General features: G+C 36.6%; 1 protein-coding gene across 1 annotated transcript in view; it reads right to left on the bottom strand.

Annotated features, from left to right (window-relative positions):
• LeuRS (Leucyl-tRNA synthetase) overlaps positions 1-19124 on the bottom strand; it is a 94997-nt gene that overhangs the window by 50095 nt on the left and 25778 nt on the right. Inside the window, exons 7-9 of the mRNA XM_083122752.1 lie at positions 17658-17876; positions 6605-6745; positions 2547-2671 (exon numbers count right to left, since the gene is read on the bottom strand). Coding sequence (XP_082978878.1) covers positions 2547-2671; positions 6605-6745; positions 17658-17876 — 485 coding nt within the window. The remainder of the gene's footprint in view (positions 1-2546; positions 2672-6604; positions 6746-17657; positions 17877-19124) is intronic.

Raw genomic sequence — 19124 nt, 5'->3', positions numbered from 1 at the left:
ATGCATTTTTTTCCTCCACTCATTCCCTTTACGAGCGCTCTACCGCTCACAGTTAGGTCTGAACTAAAAATAGACACCCCCACACCATGTGGAGTGATATCCAATAGCACTTGACTTCTGCCCTCCCCTCCCTCAAGTGCACCAATGTTACCCCGCACCCGACTGCCGCTACCCAACGCGCCAGGCTTGTTTTGCCACGCTTGCTCTTGGATGCGCGAGAAGAGAAGATCGAATGTGCTTGGATGTTATTTTAAATCGACTTGACTTGTTTCCTTGTCCTAAAAGCTGCTGAAAACTCGTGGGGGAGGGGAGCAGCCCGAAATGACTGCTGGACTTGCAGTCTTTGCCAATGTGTATGGCAGGTCAAGCTCTTAAAAAAGCGAAACTGTTAGAGATAATCAAAACCACATAGGTGAACTAAAAACCGTCAATCCGCTTAATGCGTTGTCATCCAGGTTTGCACAAAAGTTTACTTCGATCTTATGTGCATCATACCTCCCGTTTCCCACTTCATACGTTTTCCTAATTGTGTCGATGTCGTAATATCTGCCAAAAAAGTGTTCCGTTAAACGACTGACTTCTCCCTCTTTTCCTGTCAGCAAACGTAGGGGGGGGGGGGGGGTGATGCAGATTGTTTCAGCCAGGATTTTGTTGCTGATGCGGGCTGATTGCAGGCGAGGGTGGAAAAGGAACCACCCCTTTTCCTTTCCTTTGACGTCTAAAATGGGGCAACCAGTTCTGGTTATATTCTTGAAAACAAACAAAAACCATAGAACAAGTAAAAAAAAAGTAACCCTCTACCCTTTCCCCAGCTCATTCTCCACCACTGGTGTGCACGGCAATGTTGATAATTGCAGATTTCAGTTTTTTTTATTTATTTATTTATTATTATTATTTTTTAATGCTGTTGTCTGCATAGGAAATATTGCCCCTATCATTGTCTGTTGCATGGTAAAACGTAAAGCAAGGGTCATTTCTTTCTTCTTTACACTGCTGTTAAAAGTTCCGTCTTCGACAGTTGCGTTATCTTTAAAATGCTGGGACTTTTCTCTTCCGCCACCTGTTGCTCGAACTTCCAGCCGGTCTCCTTGTTTTTACGCTGCACCTGGCGTCAGTGTTTTGTCTAGCGTCTACAAAGCTCTTGCTTGCCAATAACAGCGATGACTCATCCAGCCTGAAGGAAAAAGTTATTGTTTTGAATCTCGCAAAGCTGTTTTGATTTGAGGATAACGAAATTCGATCTCCAGAAAGGAAAACAAGAGTTAAAATAACTTCATGTTCTGCGCCTTCTGATAAGCAAATCTGTAAATTTAATTTGCATCGGCTTTTCTTCAGAACCATTCATGTGGAGGAAAAAAAAGTGTGTTCAATGTAGGAATGGTCGCTGAGACTGATTAAAAAAAAAAAAAAAACATTATTCAAGGGGAAAACGTTTGGAAGGGTGGGTGTTAAATCCAACATTAAATCCTCGATTAACGTGCGAGTAAATAACGATCTACCATTTTGATATGTGAAAATGCAGTTTCATAAAGCTTGTTTTCATACGCTGATGGGCTAATCGGGACTAAATATAGTGTAAAGTGAAATTTAATTCCAAACCCGAATGATTATCGACTGCCATGCTGTTTAATGACGTGTCATAGAATACGCATTGGATGAAAACAGATCGCAAGTTGCGCGTTTCCTTTTTCACGCTGGATTACAATGCAAGTCAAGGAAGGGGCTTTGCCTGCTCCCTTGAATGGGGAAGGAGGGCGAATGAAGTTGGTTGAAGCAAAGAAAAGTGACTTTTTTTTACGATGTATTTTACACAGCCGAACCAGAACGAAAATTACAGCCCTGCCTTTATTTTTTTTTTGTCTGGTACCTAGAGAGGTTGTGTTGTTTCTCCGGAGAGATCTAATCTTACCAGTTAATCTTGTAACAGACAATGCTCCAGTAAACAACCCGTATAAAATCCAACATTCATTCTGCCCGATTATCTCAAGACTTTTGCTGGCACCAGTCTGACTGGTGTCAAAATTCTTCGAGTTTCGCTTGCAATAAGCGAGAGATTGTTTTCCTTTCCATTGCCTGGAAAAGCAACGACTGTGCACAATTGAAATAAAGTAACATTTTAAATTCTCTTTTGTGAAAACTTTTTCATGTTGTATTTTCCTTCACACAGCACGCATCCTGTGCATAACAGGTTGTATAACTACCAGGATAAATGGTGTTACCATCTCCTAGGCATCTTTGTGTCCGTTTGAGCTCCCTTTAAGCTGCAAATTGGTGCAAATTCCAATAAAGACCCTTTTCCCGGGAACTGTGAAAGGTCGTTGAATCGAGAGTTGACTGTATGAAGAAAAATTCAGGCAGAATTCCCAGAATTCACGGTGAGTAGTTGCCCTGTTAATCAGTATTTTGAATGACTTTTCATTGTTGCAATTTTCAAGCCTCGTGGTTATCAGTGGGAATCAATAAAGACAAAGTGTTATCAACTGAGCCTTGGTGTATTATTTTGAATTATCATCTTGCTGATTTTGAAGAAACTTAAAATGAAATACCTGGATATAATTTGCTTCTCTGGTTCCATATATAATACTGCTTCATTCTTATCTATGAGCTGCTTTTGCACATTTTTCTTCACTTCCTGTACCTTCTTGCCTTTGTACTCACCAATTACCATGACCTGCGAAGTCAAAGTTCATAATGAGTACATTTTAGATGCAGCATCAGCTACGGTCCAATATACACGAACTAGCTTTCATACTTTTAATTGTATTGAGAGATCTTACAAGAACTAGCTTTCATACTTCCAATTGCATTGAGAGATCTTAAGTAAAATATCTCTTTATGTTAATTGTTAATGAATATTGTGGCCAGTGTGCGGTTGTATTTATTCATCATTGATAAAATGTATTTAGTCTTATCCAAGAACAGAATAATCAGTATTTACTAGGGCTGAGCTGATATCAATGCTGATATGTCTGTATTGGCCGATACCAGTGGTATTGGTATCGGAAAGTATTGGTTGGAATTTATACACTCATACTTTTCTGGCATGTTGACCTTTCACGGTGTCCACAAAAATGCTATGCAAAATTCAAACTTTATTTCTATTTTGCACGAAAAACTGTATTTTTTGATTGTATGACATCTATTATAATATTCTGACGTAATTCTTGAATATTCTAAAGCAAATTTCTTGGTAAACTGATGCACATAATTGGAGAAGAATATTTACACACCAATATTGGTCGATATTTTGAACAAATTTTAATTTTTGTAATTTTCAAGTATCGGTATCTGTGGGAATTGGTGAGAGTACCAGAATCAGTATCGGTTCAAAGTGGTATCGGTTCAGCCCTACTATTTTCATGTGATGTTTATATTACATGATGGCTACCCTATGATCCAGATACCATTGAAGACAATTTTTTAAAGAATTCAAGGTGAAAAATAACAACAATTGTTATAATTAGGAATCGCAAATTGATGTAAAATCATCTGTTTTTTTTTTCCTCTGGATCTTGAAACTTGTTAAATGTTAAACTTGATAGTAGTTTGTTTTCCTTCAGTAAGAACCAGAAAACATTACTTTTATTTGGATTTTTCGGTACGATCATTTTCAGTGTTTTTTGCCATTTTTTAAAACCATTTCAGAGTTTCTTTTTGGTACTTCCCTGTTGCTTTTTTTTATTTTATATCCATTTGCTAGCATAACTTACATATTTAACTTTTAGCGGTTGACTGGTCGAAATTTCTACCACATGTGAACCCCTGGCCAATTTCTTGAGTTACGATTTATTTGTACTCCGCGACAAGTTTGAAAAGTGGGTGCTTGAAAATGTGCCGGCATGAACGAGAATACAGGGGTGCGAGAGGTCCAGCGGATAAAGGTTCAATTTCATAACAATGCATTTCTAGCAAGTATACCATTAATCGAATATATGGTCAATGCAAAACTGAAATCTTTGGCACTTGATTAAAGAATTAATTGTGGTAATACATTTATTTTTCCTAAAGCACTCAAGCAAAGATAAATATTTTGGGTGAAGCCTACGATGAGGTTCCGCTGCTGGTCAATATTATTGCTTTAATCTGTGATTTTAAAATAAAATTAGTCATAATGTGAAAAAAATTATAATCTGATGAACGTGCAACAACTGTATTTTTGAATGCTGACTGACTATTGCATCGTGCAAGACCCCCACTGAAAGTAGGCAAGTGACTTTTACAGAAAAACCTTATAAGAAAATTACATTGTCACTTAATACCTTCTTTCCCTTTGCATCGGTAGTTTAAAACATCCAACCAAGGGACTTTATCGAATTACTCAAATATTCTCTTGCAATTTATGAAAAAAAAAAAACAAGCTTTCATTATGAAAGAGAGAAAATTATTTTTAGGTCATTCTACAGGTCATCAACTTCCGAGCCCTAGTTATAATAAATTTAATTTGTACTGACATTTTACATTAAACTTTTACAAGTAGTTATTTATACAGTTATAACAGTTTAGAAGATTTGTGAATAATTTAGAAACCCCATGTGACTTCAAAGTTATCCATCAGCTGTACAAAATTAACACATGAGGCTGATACAATCGTCTCATGGTATTCTTGCCTATCCAAGTAATTACTGCATTTACTACAAGTAAGAAAAAGTTGAAATGCATGCATACTCTAACACAAATTATGTACATAACTAAGTAACTAGCTCTCAGCCTTTTTGAACCCAAAGGTTCATGGCTGCAGCAACACAGGCCTTCCATATCCTGAGCAAGATCTATATACTCTTTTCCACCCGTACCGATTTCCTTTAGAATCATCTCAACATTATCCCTCCCATCTTCATCTTGGTCTTCCTACTGGTCTCCCACCAAGAATCCTGTAAACTCTTCTTTCCTCTCCCATTCATGCAACATGGCCTGCCCACCTAAATTTTCTTGATTTAATTATTCTAATAATATCTGGACATGAATACAAATTATGTAACCTTCTCCACTCACCTATCTCCTCATCCCTTTTAGGTCCAAATATTTTCCTAAGGATCTTATTTTCAAATACTCACAATTTATGTTCCTCTTTCACTGTAAGGGATCAAGTTTCACATCCATATAATATTATATATTATATATTTTAACTTTTAGTTTCTAAGATATTAAACAATGAGACAAAAGTTTATGAAGATAAAAGTAACATGCATTTCCTGAATTAAGCCTGCTTCTTATTTCCTCTTTAATATCATTTTCATTTGTTAGTATTACTACTAAGTACTTGAATTTGGAAACTGGTTCAAACGAGTTGTTATCAATAAGTAGATTTTGATTATTACCTAACACTTGCTTTCGGCATGTAAGCATATATTTACTTACGTGCAATTTAGAAGATTTCGTACTTCCGCGTTGCACAATTTAATGGTTCAATCCCATTAATTTCGAAGATCCACTGTCTTCATTCACAAAAGGGTACGGCGTTTTTATCTCCGCTTCAAACGCCGTACCCTTTTATGAATGAAGACAGTGGATCTTCGAAATTAATGGGATTGAACCATTAAATTGTGCAATGCGGAAGTATGAAATCTTCTAAATTTCGTACGTAAGTAATTTTAAACCGCATTTACCGCAACCACCATGAAGCATATATTTAGTTTTCTCTTTGCTAACTTCCAAATCTATCTCTTTAGCTGCTTTGAAAAATATTTTAGCATTATTCTTAATTGTATTTACATCATCCCCCAGTAAGTCTACATCATCTGCATATGCTAACAGCCGAGTCACACCATTTAATTTTAGTCCTTTCTTAGTTTCTTTTACCTACCTAACAGCATATTCTAATGCAAAATTAAAGAACAATGCAGATAATGCATCTCCTTGTTTTAACCCATCATGAATTACAAATTTGTCAGCCATATTAATATCCACACGAATTTTACTTTGTTTCACTGGTGCATACTTTTATCATATTAAAAAGCTTCTTAGGTATTCCAAACTTGACTAATATATTATACAATTTATCTCTTCTGACTAAATTATACGCTTTTTAAAAATCAATGAATAGCTGATGGACATTTTGATTATATTCCCACTTTTTCTCAAGTCTGTCTGATGTAAAAAATTTCATCTGTTACGTTTAAATCCACATTGATAATCACGTATAATTTCATTAGCATATAGGGTTAGTCTTGATAAAAGAATGTTAGATAATATTCTTGCTCAAGATAGGGACAGATGGAAGGCTTGTATTGCTGCAGCCATGAACCTTCGGGTTTAAGAAGGCTAGAGAGTTAGTTAGTTAGATAATATTTTACCTAGGTTATGTTGTTGAGAGTAGAGAAATTCCACGGTAATTATTGCAGTTCACTTTATTACCTCTTTTAAACACAGGAACAATTATGGATTCTTTCCACTGTTGAGGGATTTCTTCTTTATTCCATATTAAACAATTTAATTTATGAATTTCACATATTAACGAATCCCCACCATATTTAATTAATTCAGCTGGTATTAAATCAATGCCAGGTGCTTTGTTATTCTTTAGCCTTTTCACTATGTACATAAATTACAAAAAAAAATACAAATTGATCTGATCTTATTAAATTGTGCACTTTACATTACTTACCCCATCATAGAAACCCTTCAAGTATACTATTTCCTTTGCTTCTATCAGCTTGTCTCTGTCATTCTGGCTTTGAATTTTCAGCTGTTCACAGAGAGTCTTGGCGATCAGAGTCCCATACTCAGGCACATCAATGACAGGAATCTAGCAAGAAAGAAAGAAAGACAATATAGAAACCATATGGACATTTCACAAAAAAACAACTTAAATCAATGAGACGTCAAAATTATAAATAAAAAACAAACAGCAAATTTTCACAAATTGTATCCCCCAACATTTGGATGAAAGATATGTTAATTGTTAGAGGCATGCATATTTCTTTTTTGACAAAAAATCGAAATTTGAAAAAACACATTGTAGTGTTAATTTTTCATGTTTTTGAAAGGTGTGAGATGCATTTTGTGACCATGTTTTGTCACGAAATAATGCAAAATGAACTGCAAAAAGCGAAATTAACTCAAACACGAAATTCAGGGTTTATTCACCGACGCGACACCTTCTGGGGTCTGAATTATCCTGAGAGTTATGCAATTCCCGGAAAAGTTATTAATTCTGCTGTTAATATTGGAGAAGCAAAAATGGACTCCTTTACACAGAAATAACTTAATACTCTGATAACTACATAAATGTGCTATTAGAAGTGAAATGTTAATTCTGTGAAATAAGTGTAGTTTTTAAATCAAATTTAAGATTATATTCACAATTTTAAAACCAAAATGTCTTTTTATATACCACTTTTCATCCAATTTTTCACCGCTATGACACCGATATTTTATTTTATTTACCGCTTTTGAACCCAAAATTTACTCCGTTTTTGTACCGAAATTTTGTTTTTTTATTAACCAAAAATAAAAATATGTGCCTCTATTAATTGTACACGAACTGGAGCAACATCAATTTACTTGTAAACGTTGGGCTGCAAATATGCTTAGAAAACACAGCTTCTGATTTTCTCCAATAGCAACTAACTAACTCTCTAGCCTTCTTAAACACGAAGGTTTATGGCTGCAGCAACACAAGCCACACAACACCCTGGACAAGATCTATCAACTCTTTTTCATCCCTACAGACTTTCTTTAGGTCCATCTCAACATTATCCCTCCATCTTCAACTTGGTCTTCCTACAGGTCTCTTACTATCAGGTTTCCCAACAATAATCCTGTAAACTCCTCTTTCCTCTCCCCCCATTCGTGCCTCATGGCCTGCCCACCAAAGTATTCTTGATTTTGATTGTTCTAATAATATCTGGACAGGAATAAAATTATGCAGTTATAAATTGTATAATCTTGTCCACTCACTTGTCTCGTCATTCTATTACGATCAAATACCTTCCTCAGAATTTTATTTTCAAATACTCTTAATTTATATTCATACTTTTATCATATTAGCAAGCTTCTTTGGTATTCAAAACTCAACTAATATTATATAATTTATCCCTTTTAACAGAATCATGTGCTTTTTTAAAATCAATGAATAGCTGATGGACATTTTGATTACATTCCCACTTTTCCTCAAGTGTCTGTTTCATGTGACACATTTGATTTCCAATAGCAACGCACAAGTGATTTTTTTTACTTTTATGCACACCACAAACTGACTTTAATCATTCCCAGATTTTAATTTCCTTCTTCTTACATTTTGCTGATGACGATCCTCATTTGTAAGACTGAAACATTGGATATCTGCTTATCAACTGCTACAAGTACATATCTTACTTTTCTTGCATGAGCATGAGTGAGCTAACACGGACACTTGTCAAGAATTATTATTATTATGACTATCTCTAACTGAATCTACAAATATTTTCAATCATAACTGACGGATATTGACACTTCCAACTATGAGGACAATTTTAAAGTTCAATAATGTTCAAGTAACTGTAACAGCACAAATTGTTGGCAACAGAATTGGTAGTAGTTCTACGCTAGTTAAAAAAGCAAATCACAAATGGACTACATATGAGAGAGGGGAGGGGTGTCCCGAAAAAAGTGTTGACAGTGCCACAAAAAATATAGGTGGTTCTTTCGCCAGGCTTGTCGAAAACTGTGAGTGGTGGGGAGGGGGGGAAGGTGGTGGTGAGGGTGAGATTAGGGGATGAGGGGATTTACTGGGTGGCCTAGTTCAGGCCTGGGAGTGAGGTTGCATTCATGGTCGATATGTAGGCCCTCTCCCATCTTCTACGTATTGAGGTGTTGGTGGATTGGGGCAAGGAGTGGACGATCACAACCTGGAAGCAGTCATTAAAAGGAATATTGTGGTGATTGGTGTGAATGGCAACAGCAAAGTCCAGGTTTAGTGTGGAGGAGGGGTGGTTGTTGATGCAAAGGTTCAGGGCTGTGGATGTTTCCCCCAGGTAGAAGCTCCCACAGATGTTGCACTGTGGAGAATGGGGAGAAGAGAGTGAAGCGTGTGCCCAATTTTGTTAGGTGGGGATGATATTGGGTGACGAGTGCAGGTGGGTTGGTGACAGCAGGTTTCTTGGTGGTAGTGGTGTGTGAGACAGCTCGCGATATTTGCTTGGTGACCAGGATGGAGGGATATCTACGGTTGACCAGGGCCTGGTGTAGGCGGAGGTTATACAGGGTGGGTACAAACAAGCAGAAATGAAATTCCGACTTTTCCAGGTTTTCCAGGACAAAATTTACACCTTTCCCTGATAATTACAAACTAAACTAAATCGATGTTTTTGCAAATAGAAATAATGAATTCACACAGATCCATGTATGGTTTTGTTAAGTACCAATATTATCTTCTATGAAATTGACTTAAAGCTACTTCTCTCTTTTCTGTAAAGCAAACAACTTGACTCTTGCATATAAGTGAAACAATTGAATCGAACAAAATAAAGTGTCATATTTCCTTACATTATCAATGGGATTTCTGCTTCAGTACAGTATATCCAAGTGAAGTACTGTGAAACTGACAACATGCAGTTATACCATTAATGCTGACGAAAAGGGTATGTAGGTATTAGAAATTTAACGCAAGGAATTTACAGAATTGCATTGTATAGGTACCTGATTTAGCTAACCACAAATTAAAATAGGAACACTAATAAACAAAACTTCTGAAAGTTCATGTACGAGGGGCATCCTGAAAAAAGTTCCAATGGTGCCTATACGCAGCACAAGTGGTCAGAGAGCGACACACACACATGCAGGCTGGAAGAAGTGGCATGTAGCTGTAATCTGGTACAGTTGCAATGCAGCCGTTTTAGGACAGTTCTAGGTTAAAGATTGCAGCTCTCATACAGTATCCCACCAACTGCGATGTAGCCTACATTGCATGCTCACAATTTAGCACAGAGCCAGCAGCAATCGTGTGAGGTGTGCAGACCAGACGTCGTGAGTGATAGTATGGTCAGACGATGGTGCAGACAATTCACGGAAGGCCAATCGAATTTGTACAACCGCATACAGCAGAGTACACATGGGCCCTTTGCATCACTTCAGGTGAGAGATCTTGGACCACTCCCTGTACAGCCCTGGCCTTGAATGTACCGACTTTCATCTCTTTGTTTAACTGAATAGGTTTCTGGCAGGGCAAGGATTTGACAGCTACACTGCGGTAGAGATAGTTCCAGTCTTTGATGTCAAACACACATACCATGGGCATACAAAATTTAATGCCATGCTACGACAAATGCCAGAACAACGGTGGTAATTATGCCGAAAATTAGGTTAGGACTCAGTGACACTAATGAAATAAATTACAACTGATATTCTTGTTTTATTAATGCCTAATCGGTAGGGACCTTGATATTTTGTCATTTTTTTTAATTTGTGTATTTTCTTATTTTTTATTTTTTACTATTCGGTGTTATTTTTCCCAAAATTCACATTTTCATTTTAGTGCATTTTCTGGCAAATATCTGAAATTATACCTTCATGATGTTTTAAAACTATTGTTGCAAATTGTAAGTCACATGGCTTACGCCTCTTCGTGAGAGTCTGATATCTTGAAAGTTATTTTGGGAAAGTTATTTTCCATACCCCCTTTTTAATTTTAAGGTAAGGATTTTAGATAATGGAATTTTCCCCATATATACTTAAGGATGCATAATGACCATAAGTGGCGACGCACCCAAAAAATTAAAATCAATCAATCTCACGTGACAGATACTGATACATTATGGCACCAAAAATTGGCATTATCTTTTTTTGACTTGTTCGCGATTTCGCGATTTTGTTTTAGAACATTTATCTGCCAAATATACTGAAACGTAATACTAGATTGTGCTTTAAACTATTATTTTAAATTGTAGGTCAAATGGACTACGTATTTTTGTGACAGTTTGATATGTTGCAACAGATTTTTGAGGAAGTAAAAGTAAAGTGCTCCCCTGCATGTTTCCATGAAGGTGTATAGCAGCGGTGTGTAGTTAGGGCCCCACACTTTCCTGATCATGGCTGAAGGTAGGGGTGATGTGATCAGCACCATGCTCCTGGCTACCTTTATCCCTCAAAGTTTCCTCAAGGTACCAGCTTCATATGTGGCTCCCGTGTGGCGGTAGATACGCACTCGATCTCCTGTTAGAACCCTGCCACTTTGCTCTGTGAAGCAAATGGTTTTGATAGAAGTTGAAAAAATTGTGGGAAATACATGATTTAATGTGGCTGTCGGAATTATTCAATGTGCGTATAACTATAGTTTACTCTTGAGTGAAATGTTGGAAAACTTGCATGTTCTATCTACACAAACATGGCCTAGAAAAGGCAAGAATGATGGATTTCATACGATTTTTCGTTGTTTTATGACATTTCTTTAAAAAAAATCGCTAAAAATGCCAACAATTCGCATTATTTCAATATTTCGAACGGGTGAAAATTGTGTCCAGACATCACTGCACATTCCTAAACATAACTTCGCAGCAATTACCATTTTTCACGGTTTTGGCGTTCGCGAAAAATCAATGTCCCTACTAATTGGAAATTACTTCCTGGCCACCCCTCGTATAAATCAGTAGATGGAAAGTGAAAATTTAGCAGGGCTGGCAGAGAAAAATCGATTCTTGAAGAAAGTGATTTGCTTTTATGATTGAATGATTCGAGTAAATATGATATTAAAATATTTACATATTTATTATTAGTATTTTATTTCATAATATTGGACATTAACTTCACTCAGTGATAGATTAATGACCATCTCTCACATAGCATTTTATTTCATAATATTGGACATTAACTTCACTCAGTGATAGATTAATGACCATCTCTCACGAGTTTAAACAGACAGGAAAGAGACTGGCATTAATTTCATTGCAATACTACTGTTGCAGTAAATTTGAGGTTGGGAGCATGAACTTGCCAATTTTTATAATGTTCACCAATGCAGATTTATGTTTCACTTTTTCATGATGTATTTGGTTGGGTTCTTCTTGATATCTAAGAATAGTGCAATGTCATTGTAAACGTATGTTAACTTGTGCGAAACCAGTAATACGTCAGGATGATGAAAGAAAACCTTCGTAAGCACTGCTACATTAAATAAGGTGAAGTGAGCCAGAAGAATAATAAAATTCCAGCAGCATATTTGCAGTCTAAAGCTCTTCTTGTTTATGCATGCGATTTTTGTTGGATATTGCAGTCCATGCAATTTCTATCGCATGTTGTACTGAGATACTTTGTCGGGTGGCGATATTCGACAAAAATAGTATGTATCAATGGAACCTATTTGTTTCCATGTTCCTTCAGTTTGCCCAACAAAATGCCTTACTACGACGTCCGACAACTATCGGACGGTGCCACCCGCTCTTATCCCCTCCATCTGTTGACAAGTTCCCTTACTACTCACATACGGACAAGAAAAAATCATAATTCAATGCATTTTCCACGGAATATTTATAGGCTTAACCTTTACTCCCCCGATGATACCATATGGTATCATCAGAGTAAGGTCGTACTGGCCCGATGATACCATATGGTATCATGGTGCTGAATACGAAATGAATGTTCTTTTTGGACCTTCATACTCTTGTGTTTGGGTGGAAACTCTGACACAGGTCTGGATCAAGCCTGTGAAATTCATACTGATGACCAACCTCCCCTCTCCGCAACATATCTATGCCACATTTCCGAACAGAGTTTCACATTTTGACTCATTATTCAACTTGTATGGTACTCAGGAACATGAAACATGTTTCAATCTCTTTGGAAACGTCCATTCTATGAAGAGAATACTAAGGTTTGTGCCTTCTCCCCAAAATAGCGGAAGAGGGGGAAAACTCCAGATTTTTATGTTTTTTTCATTGAAATTCGGGGGTCACTTTACCTTTCACCAAATTAGCCACATAACCATTAACTCAAACTCAATGGGTGATGCACATGAGTTCTGTTAATAATTAACAATAGAAGACTATGACACCAATTACATAGCTTTGAATTACACTAAACAACAATTTTCAATGCATTCTTCTACAGTAAAAACTCATTAATCTGGACTAATGGTAGGGGATAAGTTGACCAGTTTAACGAAAGCCCGGATTAACTTAAGTAACCTAAAAGTACAGTAGAAACTGCATTAAAACACAGTTTATAGCAACAAAACACGTTTATTATGGTGTATGTAAAGGGGATAGGCCTGAATACACTATACAGTATAGTTCAAAGTCAGCTGGAAACAGAATTTCATCAGTGGTTGACTGCTTTTTCCTTCGGAAGTTCTCTTGTTGACTTCTAGCCACATTTAAAACCTTGCATCCTGTTTTTTTTCTCTTTTTTTCCACATGTCCAGATTAAGTGAAGTCTGGCTTATCAGGGTCCGGATTAATGAGGTTTTACTGTATTTAATTAGTTTGGGAATTTAGAAAAAAGAAATAATTCTGGTCTACAGAATTACATGTTCCTATAGCGTTGCATCGAGAGTAAAGAAGTAGATTCGAACAGGACTTCCATCCTTTGTAATGTACATTTGAGAAAATTGTCAAATTTTCATTCACTAGGTAGGCACTACATGAAGTCAGGTGTATAACTAAACAAAATGTGTTTCAATGTAACTAACAAATTATATTAACTATTAATTTATATGTACAAGATCATGTAGGGCCACTGACATCTGGGTTGTAACAATCCCAGTGGAAATTAATGGGATCATTACAACCCAGAAGTGTCAGTCACTGTACAAGGGGGTAAATGAAGCAGGTTTTAATATGTAGGAACTTTGTTTGCATAATTATGAGAAACCAAAGCAGTATTGAAATATTTTAGATCTTTCTATGTATAAACAAAAATACGTTAGAGTATTCAAATTGGTCTACTTACGCAAGTGAGTATGTATTCTTATGTGAACGACGTTTCGGAAGATTTACTGCTTCCTTCCTCAGGTTGTCGTTTTCGGCTCGGAATATCAAGCCACGTAAGAGAAGTGTCATGTAAGGATACTGGGTGAAAGGTTTGGGTTAAAAACGCTTCATAGTGCTTGACCCATACAGAATTAAAACCACTTTGCTAAAAACCCCTTAAAACTCACAATAAAACATGTTAAAACCACCGCTACGGTAAACTGGAGTGGCCGTTGAGAGCCTAAACTCCCTGTCAAGGTGAAGCGTGCGGGCAGATGGCGCCGCGCAGCGGAGTGGTACTTCCCCTCCCTCGAGAGATCCCCCTCTCTTTTTCTTCCCCTCGTCACCAATCCAAGGAGAATTCCCGTTCCACCTCGGCTGCTTTCCTTACCTCCAATGTGACATGGAAGCCTATCGGGGCACTTTTATTATTCAAATTGTCCCACTTTTTAAAAAAGCTAATCCATACGTCATCTAAATTGCCCTCATCCCGGTTCAGTTTATTTCTGTGTCCCGCGTATATGAATACCGTTTCGTATACATTCCTATCCAATTTACTATTACTTCTTTTGATAACCTCTCTTTTTATTATTCTATGCCCACTGTTTATTATATGCTCTGCAAGCCCCGTTTTCGGATCCCTTTCTTTGATGTTCTTATCATGTATTAGATGGGGCGAACATTGTTTATTGTTAGTAACACGCACGGAACCAATATGCTATTTCTGTGTATAACATCCTAATTTTTGCTTTTATCCCCCTGCAAAGATGCTTTCTTTATTTGACCCCATCAAATAAAGATTGTTTTAGTAAAATGTAGTAAGGTATTTCAATTAGCACCATTCATTTGAATTTCTACTTAATATCTCTGAGCACAAAATTCAATTTACAAGGACAGCAGACATTACTAGGATATGATATCTATGGTCATAAAACAGCTCTACATGATGTAAGTCTTAATCTGTTTTACCAAGTGCAAATGCAGATATCCTAAGTTATCACAAAAATGTTAAAATTTTATCAGTTCTTTAAAATTCCTGGGAGTAATAAAATTTAATGGATTTAGCCTTCATAACATACATTGCATCAGCTCATGAGAAACTTTCAGAAACACAATCTCTTTTTGGCAAATTCTGCAATCTGGCAATCTGCAACTAACTTTTGTGTTTTTCAATAATAATCTTAGTTCTCACTTTCCATGCCTTCCAAATTATTACTTGGTAATTATTAAGAACACATTAATCTGAATTCTGTGTTGATATTGCATGATATAAAGGTATCTTATTGATGTTTTACCAATTCATTTTGTGATTTGATTTTCTTTATTTAACTTCACTTTTTGTGCCACTTTGGCTAATTTGCGAAGATGGGGATGAGTGATGGTATGATGAAATTGATGAATGGACACTCACAAATATCCATGGCTATGCCAGGATTCGGACCCGGGACCCCTGGTGTCGTAGCGCGATGTGCTAACCAGTCCGCCACAGGGGCAGGCTTTTACCAATTGAATATTTCCATGAAGAATATACAGGGTGATTCATATAAAACTGACACATTTTATTATCAATGTATGCGAACGAGAATAAAGCTGGTAACATGTTATTGCATCTGAAATGTAGCACAGATATGGTAGTTTAATAACTTTTACATTGCATGCTGAAAGTGTCCTCCCCTAACCTCCACCTCCTGAAGACACAGTTGGACACGTCAGTCCATGTTCCTGATCATTCGTTTGAGTAGGCTGTTGTCAATACCAGTGATATAATTTGTAATGCTCTCCTTCTATTTGTTCAATGTCCAAGGGCATGTGGCATACACAGTTTTCTTAAGATACCTGCCAAGCACCACATTGAGGGAGGTGGATCAAGTCAGGAAATGTCGGTGGCCATAATTTTCAGGGAATTATTCGGTCCTGAAAGACACTTTGGATCAGCGTCAAGAACTCATTTGATGTATAGCATGTGAGGCCAAGCTGTTGAAATATCCTTGTTATTCAATTGGTCAACAAACACCATTAAATTCATAGTGTGTACTGCATTTTCACAGTGACCGAGACAATATGGCGACGAAAGCTACCAAATCCAGCACAGATGCGTACTCTCTTGAGAACGTGGAATCTTCCAGATGTCCCGCGTCATGCGAGACTAACATGGAGCATTAAGATGTATTCCTATGGAAGTAAGACATGACTGAAATGTGTTAGTTTTATGTGAATCATCCCGTACAATTAAGTACACAAAACTGGCATTTAAATATGGTTTATATTAGGGCTGAGTCAATGCCGATGTATCGGTATCAGCACATCCCAGGGGTATCAGTAAGTATTGGTTAATATTTTTGCACCGATACCATTGTTTTTGAGTCGCTAGAGGCACGGCCAGGATCATTTTTTTCCTTTCAAAGTTTCATACATCTTTTCGAACTTACCTTTGGTTTTGAAATAAATAAAAATAGTTGTGCATTTATTAAATGAACCTGTACTCACGTTTCTGGCAACAGCAAGTACGTGATATAAAGATCCATATGCAGATAAGACTCGCGGTCAAGTATCTTGCAAATCAAGCGTAACGTGAAATTATCCCCATAGAGTTCAGTTCTCTTTGAAGTGTATCAGGCTTTATTCGTACAGATGTGGTATCGTGTAACAATAAACCCATTGAGGTCCCGAAAGCCAACGATACACTGTGGCTAATTCTTCCATTCTCTTCGTTGTTTGCAGACATCTCTGTTTTTAGAGACTTCCCGTAGTCAAAAAGGTCATTGTCCATGAAAGTGGTGGACGTGTCTCAGACATACTACATAGCATTTTTCTGAAAATTCAAAAACCTGGCTTAATCCCCCTTTTTCTTTCCAACTTTAGGCTTTCGTTTGTCCCAACTGGCTTTCAGCAGGCATGTTTCAGCACAAGGAACGTGGCAGGAAAATAATTTTCTTTCAACGACAGATGACGGCAGTTAGTTTCTAGAAAGTGTAGAGATGGGTTTGGATTTTTTCGCATGCAAAGCGATAGAACTATGCATTTAATTTTTCTTGAAATCATTTGCCGAAAGTATATCGAAAGCAAAGTCACTTCGGAATATCAATGTACTGAAGTCAATCGGCTGATATAGAAGCAAGAGACTGGTAAATTTTTATTCCACTCTTACATTTTGTTTACTAATTATTTCACATTACAGCTTTACTGTTAGTTTTAGCTGTTGTGTCCGGGGATGGTAAATTGCCAAATAATCTTGTGTGTGTATGTGTAATATATATATAATATAACCCTTGTTATTTTAAATTTGGAATTATGCACGCATAGTGTTCTACCCTGTAGAAGTTCGTGCTAGATTATACACGATATCGAGTTGGGATCTTACGCAAGTATCAGTATCGGTATTGGTGGGTATCAGAATCGGTATCAGTTCAAAGTGGTATCGACTCAGCCCTAGTTTCTATGCTTGTTATTGATTTGTACTGATTTTACACAGCTCCTTTTTGTACATAAAAAAAATCATTGCCATATACTGGTTACATACATTAAGGGGGCAAATGCATTCAGAGGCATATTGAATAGTGGTTCAGATTCCTCTTTCAAACTGTAGGTCCTTGTATTCACATGGTGCTCCATTCATTATATAATTCACCGATAACTGAAACAATATTGTACGAACACACTGAACATATTTTAGGTGGAGTAAGAAGTGTCAAAACATTACATCAAACTGTAAGTGATGTCTTAGAAATATTGCGCAACAACAAAAAATAATAATAAGTATACATATAAAATACTTACTGGCTGGAATGGTAGAACCATTTCATCTGCAATTCCATACTTTTCCCTGAGAGGCTGTTTCTTTTGTAAGTCCCTGAGGGCAGCATAGTCATCTGGAGAATCGGAAGGGACACAAGAGACTACACCGGTTCCTTTGTCCTCTTTGATGGTCAGCATTGGCAATGCGTATATCACTTCATTCAGAGTCAGGGGAGCTTTTAGTGAGACCCCTAATATGTCCTGCAGGAAAATCAAGTAAACATCATTACGACAGGGAGTAGAAGGCCAATTACTACAGTACGACATACCTATGGTGCTCCATTTTCAAACAAACAGTACCAGAAATTCCCTTGGCCTTTTCAGATATATTTAAATAAATTTTCAGTTCAATGTGTAATATTATTGTATTGTTGTCATGTGTCCTCTCGTATACAATATTAAAATAATTTGGAGTCCACTAAACACAGATAAAAATAAAAAAGTGAAAATATGGTTGTATTTAATATCTCCCGAACAAACATATTCAAGAAAGAAAAAAGTTTACCTGTGCATCAAACTTGGCAAGTTAATTTTTCAAAGCTTGGTTACAGTATGAATAATGTCTGAAGTTACTAGTCCTATTATTAGTTAAACTGACTACACCATCACTGTACAATGAATGGGCTTGGATGAAAATTCATCATTATCTTTTATAATGGCACCCTGCACAATATCTTTGAATGTATAGAATTTGAAATATGGAAAGAATGGAGAAAATACAATGTCTTAACAGTTAGCATTTTCACAAGGTGTTAACATTTTTATTACCAAATTCAGGTAATACCCTCATAGTTTCGGTTTCCTACGCTCCAATAAATATATAATTAATATTTATTATATTTTATATTTTCCATGTACCATTACTGTAATAATCTATGCTATAAAACATAAAGAATGATATAGTCTTACATTCAACAACATACAAGTACAGTATGAGCAGGGTTTGGGAGCAGATTACTTTCAAATCAGCATACGAGACCTATAAAAACCTTAAAATTAAAAAACAAACTAATCTTATAAATAATGGTCTATAAACATATATTAAATAGCTATTTAATATGGCCTTAGATATTAAAATCTGCATGTGAATTCTTCACGAATAGCGAAAGATACATGAAAGTACCCGAAACCAGATTTTGGCAGCTTAAATGGGAGAGGTCACATTTAGGTGCTACTGTAATCACATTAAGTACAGGGTGAGCAAAAAGTCGCCAGACTGAAAGTTTAAAAAATCAAAAATTATTTTCAAAGTTTGGTTCCCTTCCGTAGGTCCAAATGTGCACGGCTTGTTTGGACAACCCTTGGGAAGGGGAGGAGCCTATTTTGAAAGTGAGTCTGGTGTTGTAACTGCAACAGTCGCTGTTTGTTGACTGCGCAGCACAAGATGGTTTTTAATCGTGAGAATCGTGTTGCTTTGTTGGAGGCTTACTTTGAGCTGAAGACCTATAC

This window comes from Lepisma saccharinum, chromosome 5, assembly GCF_977018435.1.
Source record: "Lepisma saccharinum chromosome 5, izLepSacc3.1, whole genome shotgun sequence".
In the NCBI taxonomy this organism is placed as follows: domain Eukaryota; kingdom Metazoa; phylum Arthropoda; class Insecta; order Zygentoma; family Lepismatidae; genus Lepisma; species Lepisma saccharinum.
Note: the sequence above shows the minus strand (reverse complement) of the source record. Positions and strands in the feature narration are given on the sequence as shown.